The sequence below is a fragment of the Microtus ochrogaster genome, chromosome 7 (genome assembly GCF_000317375.1).
Source record: "Microtus ochrogaster isolate Prairie Vole_2 chromosome 7, MicOch1.0, whole genome shotgun sequence".
In the NCBI taxonomy this organism is placed as follows: Eukaryota; Metazoa; Chordata; class Mammalia; order Rodentia; family Cricetidae; genus Microtus; species Microtus ochrogaster.
In genome coordinates, this window is record NC_022014.1 from 32,557,134 (window position 1) to 32,573,000 (window position 15,867).

The 15,867-nt window shown below is 44.8% G+C and overlaps 1 protein-coding gene across 1 annotated transcript in view; it reads left to right on the top strand.

Annotated features, from left to right (window-relative positions):
- The first annotated feature begins 6,935 nt into the window (after nt 1-6,935).
- Dnah9 (dynein axonemal heavy chain 9) overlaps nt 6,936-15,867 on the top strand; it is a 333,793-nt gene continuing 324,861 nt past the window's right edge. Inside the window, exons 1-2 of the mRNA XM_005349858.2 lie at nt 6,936-7,369; nt 14,872-15,068. Coding sequence (XP_005349915.1) covers nt 6,959-7,369; nt 14,872-15,068 — 608 coding nt within the window. The 5' untranslated portion in view covers nt 6,936-6,958. The remainder of the gene's footprint in view (nt 7,370-14,871; nt 15,069-15,867) is intronic.

The window sequence follows — 15,867 nt, forward strand, 5'->3', positions numbered from 1 at the left end:
TCCACTCCCTGTTAGCAGATCTCCTCAAGCAAGTGTCCCACAGTTCTGCAATCTCCAGCATCTCGGGGTCCCCAAGGCAATCCAAGCTTCAACTTCACAGCTTCATGCAATGGTTTTTCTAAACCTCCATACAGGGACACCGCTGACCTTACCAGTTTTCCTTAGTCTCAGACACAAATTCGAATACTATAGTTCCTTCTGCCTATGCTTACCTCCAGAACCTCATCACCACAGCTGCCAAGTTCTACTGTTTGCTGGGACTGAAACACGGTCCCCTCATTCAATTATATCTTCACCAGCTTTCTGTTTTTTATGGTTTCCTTTACTGCCTGAGGTTAGTAGTCCTCAAATTGGATCTACTATAAACTGGGCTGGGCTCAAACTCACAGATCTGCTAGCCTCTGCCTCTACAGTGCTGGGATTAGAAGCATGCACCACCCCCACTTAGATATAAGTTTTTCTTTAATTCATTTTCACAAGTTGGAAACTTAGCTGGGAAGAACCTTGTTTTGAGGTCACCACACCCTTTATTCCATTTCTTAATCTGTTGACCTCCCTGAACCCAGGATTCAGCTCTGTTCCACTACCTGATGCCCCCTTTCTCAATCTGTGCGTTTTGTACTTTTCTTACTCAGCTTGCACCTTTTCATTATAAATCTTCACTAGAGTTAACACTAGTCATCACAAGACAGAGTCTATACTAGGCTGTTTTGAGATTTCCTCTGCTAACAGAATTAATCCAGAACTTTTCACTTAAGACTCAGGAAGACTTTTTAGACAAGAACAACAAAAAAGCCACATTCTTCACCAAAATATCACAAGAATGATCTCTAGATTTAGAATGTTGCATTCCAAAATTCTTCTCCTCTGAAACCTCTTGAGCTAGCCCTCCACAGTTAAAATAACTGTTAGTAGCATTGTCTTTCATGCTCCTATTACTATGGCCCATTAAGCAGCATTTAAAGCATTTAACTGCATTTCTTTTTTTTATTTTTTATTTTTTTTTGTTGTTGAAAAAAATTACTGCCTCCTCCCCATTTCCCATTTTCCTCCCCCTCCTCTCACACATCACCCCTCCCCATTTCCCCCTCCCCCCACTCTATTCCCCCTCCCTCTCGAGAATGAAGAGCAGTCCAGATTTCCTGCCCTGTGGGAAGTCCAAGGTCCTCCCACTTCTATCCAGGTCCAGGAAGGTGAGAGTCCCAAGGTCCATATTCCTTCAAACAAAAACATGGTTAGGCCTATCACTGAAATATCCTAGTCCCTTATACCAACTTCTGTCTTAGGGGTTCTATTTTTGTGAAAAGACAACATGACCACATCAACTCTTATAAAGGAAAACACTTAATTGGGGGGTGGCTAACTTACAGTTTGGGGTTCAGTTCATTATCATCATAGTGGGTTATGCAATGTGTTGGCAGACATGGTACTGGAGCAGTAGCTGAGAGTTAATACATCTTGAATAGCAAACAACAGGAAGTAAACTAAGTGTCACACTAAGCAAAGCTTGAGCATATAAGATCTCAAAGCCCACCTCCACAGTGACACACTTCCTCCAACAAGGCCACACCTCCTAATAGTGCCACTCCCTCTGGGGGCCATTTTCTTTTAAACCATCACAGATGGGATTATTGCAGCCTATAAATCTAGGTTATAGTCCATCATTATGAGGAAACAAAGGCAGGAATTTCACGTAGCTAAGCATATTACATATTACAAGGGAAATGAATGCACTTGTGCTCACTTGATTGTCCTCCACGTGATTTCTCCATCTTAGATGGTTCAGAACCCCTACCTAGGGAATGGTGCTACCAACAGTAGTCTGGTGTTTCAGGATATTTGTCTACACTGTAAAGATGTGTCTCTGCCTAAAGCACCTTATGACTGGTTTAATAAAAAACTGAATGGCAGAAGACATAAGGCAGAATTTCCAGATAGAGAGAGGAAGAGGAGGCTGAGTCTAAGTGTGCAGGGGAGAGGCCAGGAGACACAGACAGGAAACAGGGGGTATAAGATCAAAGAGAGGCAATGCCACGTGATGGAATATAGATGGGTACAGATGGGTCGATTTAAGTTCTAAGAGCTAATGCTCAACTTTCATAATTAATAACAACCCTCCATGTTATTATTTGAGAGTTGGCTGAAGGGATAGAAAAAGCTTTAAAGCTTAATTAGCTGAGAAAATTCTCCACAAACATATCCATAGGCCCACCCAAAATAGATAATTCCTCCATTGAGGCTCTCTTCACATTCTAGGCTGTGTTCAATTGAAAAAGCTAACCTTTACAGCTATGGTCAGTGACATAACCAAAGTTCATTAAAAACGCATATGAAATGATCAAAAACTAAAGAAAAACAATAAGTAAAACAACTCATATGTTTAACCTTCTAATCTTCATTTAATTACTTCATCTTTAACAGTGTTATAAATCATATCCTTTGAGAAATGTAATTTTAAAATCCACAAGATTGTACACATAACCATTATAATGCTACCTAAGCATAACTCTCTTATGAAGGCTGCACTCACATCTATGGGTCATAGACTAATTTTTCTACACAACTGTTGGTTTAACTACATCCTAAACTAACTTTCCTTCACTCTCAGTTGTCCTGAAATAGTTTCTGTGACCTAGTCAAAGATGCAACTTTCCTTTTATGGAGATCTCAAAGGAGACAGAGAACTGCTCAGGCTGCTGGTGGCAGTGCTGGGCTGTCCCCTTTCCATCCGAGCTGGTACACATCCAAATATGGGCATAGGTTTCTGGAGAGAATCATCTTTCACAGTCTGAGCAATAGCTATCTGCACAACATTGAAGTTACATCGTTCAGAGGCTTAAAAAGGTTAAGTAGAGATGCTTGGTCTGCTTCTTGGTTTTGTTCCAGTTCTACTGCTATCGAGAGACACCATGACCAAGGCAACTCTTGTAAAAGAAAGTGTTTAATTGGAGGCTCGTTGTTTTAGGTAAGAAGCAAGGTAGCAAGAAGGCAGGTTTGGGACTCAGAACTTACATCCTGATCCACAGGCAGGTAGTCAGAGAGAAAGCCTGGTGGAGGCTTTTAAAATCTCAAAGCCCACCCCTAGTAGCATACTTCCTCCAACAACGCCACACCTCCTAATCTTTCCAAACAGTTCCATTAACTAGGGACCACACATTCAATCATGGGAGTCTATAGGGGGGTTATTCTCATGCAAACCACCACACTTAGTTTCATCTAAGCAACTTGAATAAATTATAATACGAGAAGTTTTATGACACTCATAACACCATTATATAGGTTGATAAGTTTAAAAAAGGTCAAAAAGTGAAAGGATTTGAGAGATATATTTTTACCGTAAACATGACTTATTTATGTTATTTTCTCAGAAATTTTTTTGTGAGAGATTTAAACCAGACCTTTGACATACAGGGCTCCCTTTCTTTGCCTATATCCTGTTAATTTTCCCTTTTACTCTGCCTCAGTTTGCAGGGATATGATGTATTACTCCCCAAAGATAGTACCTCACCCGAATTTGGGCAGGATATAAGGACATGCGTGTGAGCCATCTGCCTAAAGGAAGAACTGTTGCTTTGGAAGCTCATGCAAGGAGAGGGCAGAAGATGAGGAGACAGAGGATGAGGCAGGTTGCTGCAATGCCAACGTGGGAGGGACAGGAACAGCAGAAGAAGTCAAGGAGACTAAGAGGAAGTAGTTACACAGGAATGGGGAAAAAGAAAAGGTCTTGTCATAAAGCCAAAAGGATAAAATACTCCCCCCCCCATCCATGAGTCAAGAATTGACTGGGTTGAACAGAGTCAAGAACCACAGTAAAGAGACATAGCAAGCAGCCCTTACTGAACTGGATAACAAAGACACCATCAGCAACACACATGATTATGAGGTTTAATTTGTAAGACATTTGGCTATAATTTCATAAATGCAAATTATGAGCATTTCCATTATGTTGATGAACTTCCTGTCCTTTGAGATAGGGTCTCATGTAGCACAATGCAGTTGAAATTCTCTATATACAGCCAAAGATAATCTTGAGTTATTGATCTTCTGGCCTCTCTCTCTAAGTGTTGGGGTTATACAAGCATGCACCCCACACTTGATTTCCTATTTATTTGTATTTATTCAAGAAAGAACCTTCCTATATAGCCCAAGTTAGTCTTGCCCTGGCCTATAATTACCTTAATTTCCCAAGTGTTGGGATTGTAGGCATGAGCAACTATGCTAGGTTTATTTATTTGTTTGTTTGTTTATATTGTGCATTATATAATTATATATGGAAGAAAACATGTGTAAACATGGCAAAAATGTTAACCCTTATCTGGACAAGGACAATAGACATACATGCTAACGTGGGTGAGAGAAAGCTCACAAGACCTCAACCCTAGATAAAGAACTAAAGGCAAATAAAAATGCTAAGAGCAGGAGCAACTGTCTTCCCCAAGGAAGAGCACACCAATGGTTATCTAACGCTAAATGGTCAGCTCTGAAAATATATACAGGTTAGTAACGTGCATACTGAGCAGGTCGTATGTACCTAGGAACACACACACACACACACACACACACACACACACACACACTAGCAATTAAAGAAACAAAGGCTATAAATTGAAAACCAGCCTTCTGCCCACAGTCAACCCTGACCTGCCAGTTTGGAGAGTATGCCATCTTGCAGGTGACACTCCAAGCCTGCTCAGGCCTTTGAGTGATTGATGGAGCCCTGATAAGGTTTTTACATTCAGCATCACAAAGGATCCTAATCCACAACCATCTAGACAAGCTGTTTTCAAACTCCTCACCCTCTGCACAATATCTGGGATTATGTATTTATTGCTATTTTAAACTGCCAGGTTTGGGGGTAATTTCTTGTTGTACCTATTCAATATAGAGAAAATATCAATTGTTTTTAAATAAAACCTATAAAAAAATTTCCCCCAAAAAGTCAGCTTCTAAAATGAACAGAAGGTTTGTTATAGAGAAACAGATGGCAGTGTTTGGGAGACTTCACCTTCCGGCAGACATCTTCAGGGACTCATTTACCCTCTCTATCATATGTACACACATGCCTACCCATGCTCATGTGCACACAAATACCTCATACCAGTCAGATGTGGATGCGGAGCATCTTTCTCTATGGTCCCCGGCCATATTTCCTTGACAAAGAGTCTCTCATTGGACCAGAAGTTCACTGCTAGGCTCAGTAGCCAATGAGCTCTTAGGATCCTCCTGTCCCTGGTCCCCAGTGCTGGAGTTACATCTATGCATAGATTTTAGCATAGGCTATGCAGGGTGGGAGTTAAACTCAAGTCTTCATGCTTGCAAAGTAACTTCTCCTACCCACTAACACATCTTCCCATCCCATCATTCATGCTGTTTGTATATAGTTGGGGCAAGCAGCAAATGAGATAAAGGGGTCGGGGGAGCCAGGGTGAAAGTGGCACTAATTTTATTTGAAAGGCTTATAGGAAGTAAATGGTCTTGAGTTCATTCTGTATGCAAAACATAAGCAGATGGACACATTGGAGACATTTGCCACCCAAAATGGCCATGAGGACTTCTTATGGGAAGGAGTGAAGAAGCGGGGGTGGGGGTGAGAAGGAAGGGGGGGAAGTCAGAAGAAAGGAAGAAAGGACGGAATTATGGCATATGTAAAAAGCCTCTGACATTTCTATTTTTCCACAATGTCTTTTTGGAAATATCAATTATCAAATCCATTTTGCCCCTTTCTTCCTAATTGCTCTGCTTGTTGTTTAATGCACCAATGATCAAACACTCTGCATAGACATAATAAAGATCCATTTTCTAATGCAAACATTTCATCACAGAACCCCCGCGTCCCAGCTATTGAGAAATCAATCATTTTAGCTTCTAGGCACTGGTGCTGTCCTGAGGGGGTCTTGTTAAGCCACACTGCCTTTGATAAGTGCCACTCTGTTAATGTTCCTTTGAAGCCTATTGTAAGCATCCACTTTACTAAGAAACCCTACAGTCCCTGGGAGGTAATACAATCAGATTGGAGGTGCAAAGAGGAGATTCTTGCAGACCTGCTGGCCTCATGCTGAGCGTCCATTTCCCTGGTACCCACACACCTTCCCCATTACTCACACATGCCTACGAAGGCCCAAACTCTCTATTCTGATCACGCAGAAAGATGGAGCCTGGGAGAAGTAATAATTTCCCTGGTCAGGAAGGGATGCTTAGCATGCCGCATATTTACAAGCGCTTTGGTACATTTAATAACTGACCTATGGCCACTCCCGCAGAATCACATCACCCAGCACAGCTGCCCTTTTGGCAGATGAAGGCGTAGGCAGAGCAAGATACTGGGGAATATTTTTACAATAATTTATTATAAATGTTTGAAGCAGAGACATCTGAAATAGTTACTTGCCACGCGCACCTATCTAACTGTAAATTTAAATGAAACAATAAAGCCCCAAGTCTCACCAACAGATTGCACGTCTCTGTAAGCCTATAATTGTTTTTTTTTGGGGGGGGTGACCCTCCCCCTAGACAGTACTCTACTAAAGTTTTAAGTTATCACCTTTGAAAAAGAAACTTATACTGTATTCAACTTTCTTACACTCGTGGTATTATGATTTGGCATTGGGAGTAACTTTTTAAATAATATATTTAGGATAGGTAAGAGATTTATGCTGTTTGCGTATGGAGGCGTCTGAAGACTTTAATCTGACCTTAGACAAAGGAATCCCACGCAAGCCTTTGCCTTGCTTTCTTCTGCACACCTCCCTCCAGTCAGGCTACCAGACCATCCTGGAAGTGGGAGCCTCCACCAGTTTCCCAGCAACCGCGACGCGACCCCGCCCCTTCCCAGCCCCTGCCTACCTTATTAACTTAGTGGGGCGGAGCTAGAGTCCAGTACCCAATATAAGGAGAGCAGAGGCGGGAGAAGTTGGCATCCCCCGTCGCTAGGGAAACGGACGCGGCATCAGGCAGCAAGATGCCCGGCTTGGAGGAGTCAGCCTCTCCAGCTGAGACAGGGGATGAGGAGCCCGGTGACCCGAGGCTGCGGCTCTTGGGGGCTTTCGTGACTCGGAGTCTGCGTCCAGTCGCGGGTGCTTGGGAGCGCTGCGCGGGCACAGCCGAGGTGGAACGGCTGCTGCAAGCCTTCCTGGACCAAGGTGCTACCGTGGAGCCGCGGCCGCTGCTGCTTGTGCAGCCTGGGCCCGGGGGCCTGGCAGTACGACCCTGCCTGGACGCAGGACCGGAGACCGGCCCGACTCGCTCCAAGGGGCTTTTTTTCTTGCGCACCAGGCCAGAGCCTCCGGGAAGTCACAGCCTCCGCGGCGCGGTGCTCTGCGGAGACCTGCCTGCTATGCCTCTGGAACACCTAGCCCCCCTGCTCTCCGAGGTGAGGGTGGGTGGGTGGCCCCTTGCTAGCTGAGGCTGGCTGGGGGTGCGCATGAGGGGAGGAGTCAGAGCCAAAAAGGTGGGGCGACATTGCAGGGGAGGGAGTGTGGGCGGGGTCACAGTCAGAGGGCGGAGGCAAGGGGTGGAGTTTGAAAGAAAGTGGTGTGAGGTTGGAGCACAGTCTGGGAGGGAGTGGAAGGGTTTAGGGGCAAGGAAACCAAAACTCTGGTGAACTGTAAGGTAAAAGCTGGAAGGGCAAGTCTAGGTGGAGGCCTGGCCACAGTAAGAATCAGCCTTGGGTCAGGGTCTTGCTTCAAGGGGAAGCCAGAGTGTGAAGTGCCAAGTCCTGGCAACTTTGTAAATCAAAAGGCAGGAGCTGAGGATAGGAAGTGATGGTGGTGGTATGTGTGTGTGTGGGGGGGGGGGCGTATTTCAAGTGAGTCTGCTGGGTGGAAGAAGCTGGGGTACTTTAAATATTGTTTTCCTTAGCAGAGGACTTTAGAGAGAGGCGGTCTGATTTTGATTTTTATGTCATTTATTTGCCATGCAATCATTTACCAAGGTTGAGTATCATTTTGGAAATGGCCAGCGAGCACTGGGAAGGGTTTGTCCCTGCCCAGGGAAAAGGGACATAGATGGAGCCTCTAGCTCTTAGAGAATTTTCACAATCCAGGAGAGATTCTTGCTCCCCTTTAGACCTTCCCAAGTGGAAGAAAACTTCCTGCTAGTAGGACACACATGTGCTTCTGGAGGCGGGTCCTCCCCAGGTCCAGCCAGTTGTGAAATTAGCGTATGGAGATATTAGCTGTGTGATTGGTGCCCTGGAAATGACACAGGAATAGAAAATAAGTTCTCACCCATGAGATGCTTCCCTTAAAAGGCACAAACACACGCACTTTTGAACCTATTGGTAGAGCCAGGACCTGGATGTTCCTTGCTACATCTAATGTTACCTTCCTAGTTGAAGGAGAATTCCAAGGAGGAACATGATGGATGGGCAATCTCTCGGGACCAGAAAAGCTAGACTTGCAATAACTTCCTAATGTTTTTAAATCGAATGGTCTTATCACCGTATTATGTTTAGACACCTTCTGTACAGAAGGCCACCTATGGGTCACATCCCCTAGTGAAGGGTGTTAGGAAGTGTCCTTGGCTTCAGAGGAAAGAAAGATTCATGTAGTCTAAGATGCTGCCTTGATCTTGGTGTTGCATTGACTCCTGAGCAGGGAGTGGCAGTTAAGAGTCATATTGTTCTTGCAAAAGATTCGTGTCAGGAAGCTCACAACCACCTGTATGTAGTTCTAGCTCTGGGGGATTTGATGCCCCCTTCTGTAGGTATCTGAAGTCACATGTGTACATGCACTCACATAGATGCACACAGATATTTAATCTTAAAAACTAAATTAATCCTTTTTAAAAAAAAAAAAAGGTTCAGAGATGAGGCATGTACTAGAATACTCAGAGGGCTTGAGCACAGCTCTGAATTGTGCAATCATGAGGAAGCACAATCCAGTAAGCAAAGTTTATTTTAGGGGCTGCAGAGATGACTTGATGCTTACAGAAACACACTTCTAGAACCAGAGTTTTGTTCACAACACCCAAGTCAGGCAGCTCACAATAGTCTGAAACTCCAGCTCCAGAGGACCTGACACCTTCTGTGCTTCATGAACACCTACACACATGTGTCATACATGCAAACAGACCCACATATATGTGCATAAGATTAAAGAGACAATTTACTTTTTTAAAGATTTCCTTTTTATTTTTTTGAGGCAAAGTCTCATGTAGCCCAGGCTGGCCTCTAATGTGCTTTGGAGCTAAGGATGACCTTTAACTCCTGATCCTCCTGCTTCCACCTCTCAAGTGCTTAAGAGTAAAGGGACATGGCACCAAATAGCTACCTGATTTTTTTAATTTAGATTGGAGACAAAACTACTTAGTCAAGGAATAAATGAATGATTGATGGAACATCTATACAGTGAAATATTGTAAGGCTGTTCAAAGGAATTACCAAAGCAGAAAACTTTTTAAAGTATTATTTTTACTTTGGAAAAAAAAAACACATAAAATTCACCTGCCCCTTCCCCCAGAAGTTTCTAACTGTACAGTAAGTACAATGTCGTCAGACACAAATATCTCCAGATCTCCCCGACCCAATGTGGTTGAAACTACATTGACCCAACAACACACATGTCCCTATCCTCAGACCCATCAAACAGTAGTCTCCAATTTGTCTTCAGAAATTTGACTGCTCTAGCTGTGGTGGTTTGAATAGGAATGGCCCCCATAGACTCATGTGTTTGAATGTTTGGCCCATAGGGAGTGGCACTATTAGGAGGTGTGGCCTTGTTGGAAGAATTGTGTCACTCTGGTGATGGACTTTTGAGATCTCATATGCTCAAGCTACGCCCAGTATAGGAGACAGCCTCCTTTTTCTACTTGTGGATCAAGATGTAGAACTTTTAGCTCCTTCTCCAGCACCATGTCTGCCTGCATGCTACCATAAAGATAATGGACTGAACCACAAGCCAGTCCCAATTAAATCTTTTCCTTTATAGAATTTTCCATGGTCATGGTGTCTCTTCACAGCAGTAGAAACTATGCAAATAGTCATATAGCATCTGTCTCTTTGTGGCTCTCAGTGTTTCTTATGACTTGACACTTAGCTATTCCAGTGATTAAAAGGTCCACCAATCACATGGCCTCTGGGTTCCCTGAGTCTTTCTCCTCCAGTTTCCCTACACTTTCTGATCCAGTGCACCCCCCGATTGGCGCCTCTGCGTTTCTGTCTTGCTCTCTCCCATACCTTGACCACAACAGTCTCTGGACTCTGCTGGACATTGCCTTTTCGATGTCTCTTGGCCACAACAGGGCACTTGTTCCTTGCCCAGCTTGAGAGGCAGAACCACCAATTATCATTGTCATTCCACTGGATCATTTCACTTAGCCAGTGTCCTCACTGCTCTTATTGCTGTCACACACAACAAGTATTGTTTTCTTTTGTTAAAGGCAAATAGTATTATGCTGTGGACACGTCTAGGAGGTGTTTCTTGATCACTGGTTGATGTGGGAAGAGCTCACTGTGAGTGATAGCACCTCTGGGAGGATGGCCCTGGAGTCTATAAGAAAGCAGGTTGGTGTGGTCTTGTTTGAGATAGTGTGTCCCTGTGCAGGTAGACTTTGAGGTCTCCTATGCTCAAGCTACACCCAGTGTGGTTACAGTTGCTCCTGGTGCCTTTGGATCAAGAAGTAGAACTCTCAGCTCCTTCTCCAACACTATGCTACCTGAAGATAATGAACTAATTACACCTCTGAAAATGTAAGCTAGCCCCCTTTAAATGTTTTCCTTTATAAGTGTTAACCATGGTCATGATGTCTCTTCATAGTGAAGAGACCTAACTATGACAATGTGTGCACCCATGTGTGTGGAAGCCAGAGGACAACCTTGAGTGTTACTCTCCCGTTCACCTCCTTTGAAGCAAGATATCTCACTGGCCTGGGAAGCAGCTACCCATTGAACTAGATTGGCTGACCAGCAAACCTTGGAGCCCCTCCCCCAAATTCCCAGGCATTGGCATTACAAATGTAGTCCACCACATGTAGCACTTTTACGGGTTCTGGATATTAGACTCAGCTGAGTCTTCATGCTTGCAGAGCAGGCGCTTCTACAACTGAGCTATCTCTGCACCCTTAGAAGATGTTTTGAGACGATGTCTATTCTGGGTATCCCAGGCTATCCTTGAACCCATGATCTTCCTGTCTCAGCCTATGGCACAACATCTGGCTATTATTCTCTTTAAATCAATTTTGGAATGTGTCCTCCTGCTCCACTAGCCTTTCCTGTCTCCCCAGACTTTCCTCCCACACTCCCTAGAAGAGGAGAGCAGCAGTATTTTCAGTGGTGCTACTGGTCCACGTCAAGCGGCTGTAATCAGTGCCAATCCCACTGGCTCTGTGGATGGCTCATGGTTCATCTCTGCTCCCCAGAGGCACATTCTTCCTTTGGCTCCCACCTTTCAGTTGTTTCACACAGTCAGGACTATGCCTCCTCGGTGTCTGCTGATGGTGCCTCCCCTCTTCCCAGCTTCCTAACATCAGAACCCTCTGTCCTCACTCCTCGGATATCTTCCTTTGTATATAAGCCCTCTTTACTTTGGAACTCTGATTCAGTTTCAAAGTGTGCCAAGCTACCTGTGTCTGACTCCTTCCAGCCCGGTTGTTTGCAACCTTAACCCCTTAACCCCCAATCCCCCTGGCAGGCTTACCCCACTTGCCACCCAGAATCTCCTTCTTGAAATACAACAGATGCATCAAATCCCTGGCATCAAAGTGCAAGCTGCTCACCCCCTTCAGGGGCTTCACCCTTATCCTGTCTCACATCCCATGATGTAATGACATTCTTTCTCCTGTGGGTACTTAAGGATCAATTGGGATTCAGTCTCTGCCTTGGAGATCCTACGAAAATCCCTTTCTTGTTCAGCCTTCTGCCCTGAGTTCAACATAAATGTGACTGAACTTAGCTTGTGATTTTGTTGTTGTTGTTTCTGAACTCTCTGCTCAAATGTCTGTCTCTGCTCAAAAAATGTTTCCAGAACAAACAGGCAAGAACTATCTATTTTGAAGCCATCCTCTCTGAATCCATTTTTTCTTTCCATGATTTCCTGGGCCATCCTGTCCAGCACACCCCTGTCTGTATGACATGTCAATTGTATGAGCTGTCATAGGGTAATGGGAAGTGGCTATCAGTGGGCTGCAAATAACAGTGAATCTTCAAGAGCAGCCTCTTTCAGGAGTTCATGTGGCCACTTGGTCTTTGTTTCCCTGGAAGTTCCCACTCCTCTAAATTACTTTGCTCTCCAGCTCCCTCTGGGTAAAGGGTCAACTCCTTTAAAAGATGAATGTGCAAGAGTCATCTTCTCTTCCATGAAAAGTTGGAACAAGGGTTGGGCCTTACCCCCATCCATCTCTCAATGTGGGTAAGGGCCCCCAAATACAAGCTGTGTTGGGTGGCCCAAATCAGCTCATTTTCATCCTAGAGATGGAGTATGATTCTCAAGGTGGCTCCTTTTAGATGCCTACTCACATGCCCATAGGGTGTGTCATCATCTTTACCAAACCTGATTTATTTCTCTTTTTTTTCTTTTGGAGCCATTTCTGTCAGCTCGTATTCATCCTCATGATGAGGGAGGGGTTGATGTCCCAGGTGATGGATTCAGTATAACACTGCAGACTCCTAATACAGCAGATGATATGGACAGTGTTTACTAGCCATGTCTCCCAGTGAGAGGGGCGGGTCACCCTACCAAACAAGACTGCATGGAACTGACTTTGGGATGAGAGTGAACCAGCGACTATGGGGGGGGAGCATACTTTATCGTGTCGAGATAGAGTGATGCCCCTGGTTCCAGTGGAAGGATGTGATTGGCTTTTTGTTGTTGTTGTTGTTGTTGTTAATAATTCCTGGGGCTAGTAAGGAAGCCTCCCAGTAAGGGCTGCCTCTAGTACCTGACTCCTGGTGAGGAAAACTGTTTAGCTTGGAGAACATTCTCCAAGGAACAGATGAGATAGAAAATCATAGGAAGGCGTTGGAGGCTTTCCTGATTTCTCCAGAAGTCAAGGTAACATGTAATGTTGTAGACCAGTCTTAAGTCTTACAGTACAGTGACCTGAAGTAGAACATGCGTTGAGCTCTAAGAATGGTTCCTCTTCTCCCTCCCCTTCCTCCCCTTTCCTCCTTTTCCTTCCCTCTACTCCTTCTCCATCCCTAGCATACTTCCCCTTCCCTCAGCTCTCTGTCCTCCCTCCTTCCTTTCCTCTCTTCCCACATGTCCTTTCCCACTCGTTCTTTCTTTTTTCTCTTCTTTTACTTTTTTTTTACTTTATGATAGTGTTAAACATCAATTATCAGCATATGCCCCCATCCCTTCTCTTAGTCTTTTCTCACTCCTACTGACCCCTTCTTCCTAAACAGTCCCCTTTGTGTGTGTCTGTATGCTACCTTGTGCAAGTGGTCATAGCTCCTGTGTGTTCATGATTGCCAGAGTCATGCCATATCCAGAAAACAGCATTTTATACCTTTCTCTCCCTATCCCCTGGCGCTGCATGCCATTCCCAGAAGACAGCGTTTTATTCCTTCCTGCCCCATTGCCTGATGCTCAAAGTCTGGCTTCCCCTCATCTACAGTGTCCCCTAGACCTTGGATTGGGTGGTGGTGATGTTCCACCTAGACCGGAACACTCAGCCACCCCTTATTTAGTACCTCAATGGGTTCTTATTCTCTGCATCCATTACCAAATGAGGCTCCTCTGTCTCAGGCTGAGGCTACACTAGCTTGTGGAAGTTTAGAAGGCAGAATCTCAGCAATTTTTCTACTCCTGTAAAGAGACACCACAATCAAGGCAACATATAGAAGTAAGAGCTAGTGGAAGAGCCACGCTTTTAATCCCAGCACTTTGGATGCAGAGGTAGGCAGATCTTTGTGAGTTCAAGGCCAACCTAGTCTACAAGAGCTAGTTCCAGGCTCTAAAGCTACAGAGAAACCCTGTCTTGAACAACCTAAATAAATAAATAGTTAATGGGGGCTTACAGTTCCAGAGGGTTAGAGTCCATGACTATCATGGTGTGGAGCATGGCAGTAAGCAGGCATGGCACTGGAGCAGTAGTTGAGAACTAATGGTGGCAGAGACAGTGCACCAGGAGTGGCACAGTCTTCTGAAACCTAAGAACCCACCTCCAGTGACACACCTCCTCCAACAAGGTCACACACTCCCCAAAGAGTTCTACCAGTGGTAACCAAGTATTCAAACCTGAGCCTACAGGGCTATTCTCCTTCAAACCCCTTTACACAGGCCATGTAACAACAGATATATTTATCAGAACCCCTAGAGCAGATTCTTCCATAGGGCCAACAGCTTCTTCCACCATGGCTTTTTCACCTGGCTTTCAATTCCACCCGTGTTTTCCCATCTGTGGAGTGGGACTTAGTTCCAGTGAAGAAGCCATTGGTTATAAGCACAACAATCATGTTACTATCCCACCAGTGGGTGTATTTTGTCTGGTCAGTGTTGTAATACATAGTGTCTACATCTAGGTAGCATTATTGATAATGTTTCTTCCCCCACCAGCTTACATAGTACCTTCCAGCACTGTCTATCTCAATTCCGGTTTGATTTCTCTATATCCTTTATCCAAAGTGTGTGTCTTTAGCAGTAGGATCTTACTGTCTAGTTTTAGTGAGCAGCCCAAACCAGTGACAATAGACCATATTATTTTGAGTACCTTTGAGGGTTTCTTGGCCAGTAACTCATCTGGAGGTATCCCATGCCTGGTACTAGGAGTTTTGGTTTAATATCCCATGACTTTTGGAAGCAATATTATCCAGCCATGCAGAATAGCTTTATTCAAGGTCTTGTTTTTCTTCCTATTGAGACAAGGTCTCACGATGTGACACAGGCTGACTCGAACTTGCAATTCTCTTGCCTTCTTGGTGTATCTCTGTTTCAGGTCATTATCCCTGTCCTAGCCAATGAAAAGAACCATCTAGGCTGGCCCCACATGGTGTGTCAAGACATCAGGTATCATGCCCACTCCCTGCAGTGTGACCTCCTGGTAATCCTTGAACACATGAAGGGGAGAACCTTGCTGCCTCTTCCAGTTGGCTCAGAAAAAGTGGAATTCATGGATGGCCACGGTGAGCCAGTGTAAGTACCATCAGCCTGTAGGCCTTGGTGATGGACGGGAGCTGTTCTGTCTGAGCATTCCTCCCAGGCCCTTTCCTCTTCCTGACCTGACGTGTCTCAGTCCACACACAAGCCCACTGTTGACTCTGTCGGCCAATGTCCTTGGACTGTGTATCCACACTGATGACGTCTCTTGCCGAGCTTTAGTGCTAGAGGTCTTCTAAGGTTCTCTCAGTGATGTGGTCTTTTCTTCTACCCCAAATCACGTTAGGCGCAAGAGCAGCCATGGCAGGTTCAGTGACCTCAGGATGTGGCTTGTGGCTGGATGATACCTGATCCAGCAGCTATGCAGCCCCTACCTGCATCCCCCTGGGAACCATGCCATAGAACTAACTTTCAGGCTCATATTACTGTTCCAGCCTCCATTCCCCAGTCACCACAAACTTTTCAGACCCTAAGGATTTTGTCTCCCTTAAGTCCAGGCAAATCTAGCTCCACTGGGGAAGTCCATGCCTCTTACCCCTGAGAGGGTATTAGAATTCCAGCCTTCTTTGATTATGTTGGTTTTTCTATTTATTTGAGACAGTTTCTCATTCTATGGCCTAAGCCTTCCTAGAACTTCCTATATAATCCAACCTGGCCTCAGACTCAAGATTCTCCTGCCTCAACCACTAGCCCAGGGCTGAGCTAACTGGCCTGTGTGTTACACCAGATCCTCTGCTTTATAATGGTATGTCTCCCATCGGCTTCCTCTCAAATAGTCCAGCTTTGATGTTCCTTTGTCTTTGTATCCAGGGGTATTTTCCTCCCTCCAATTCAG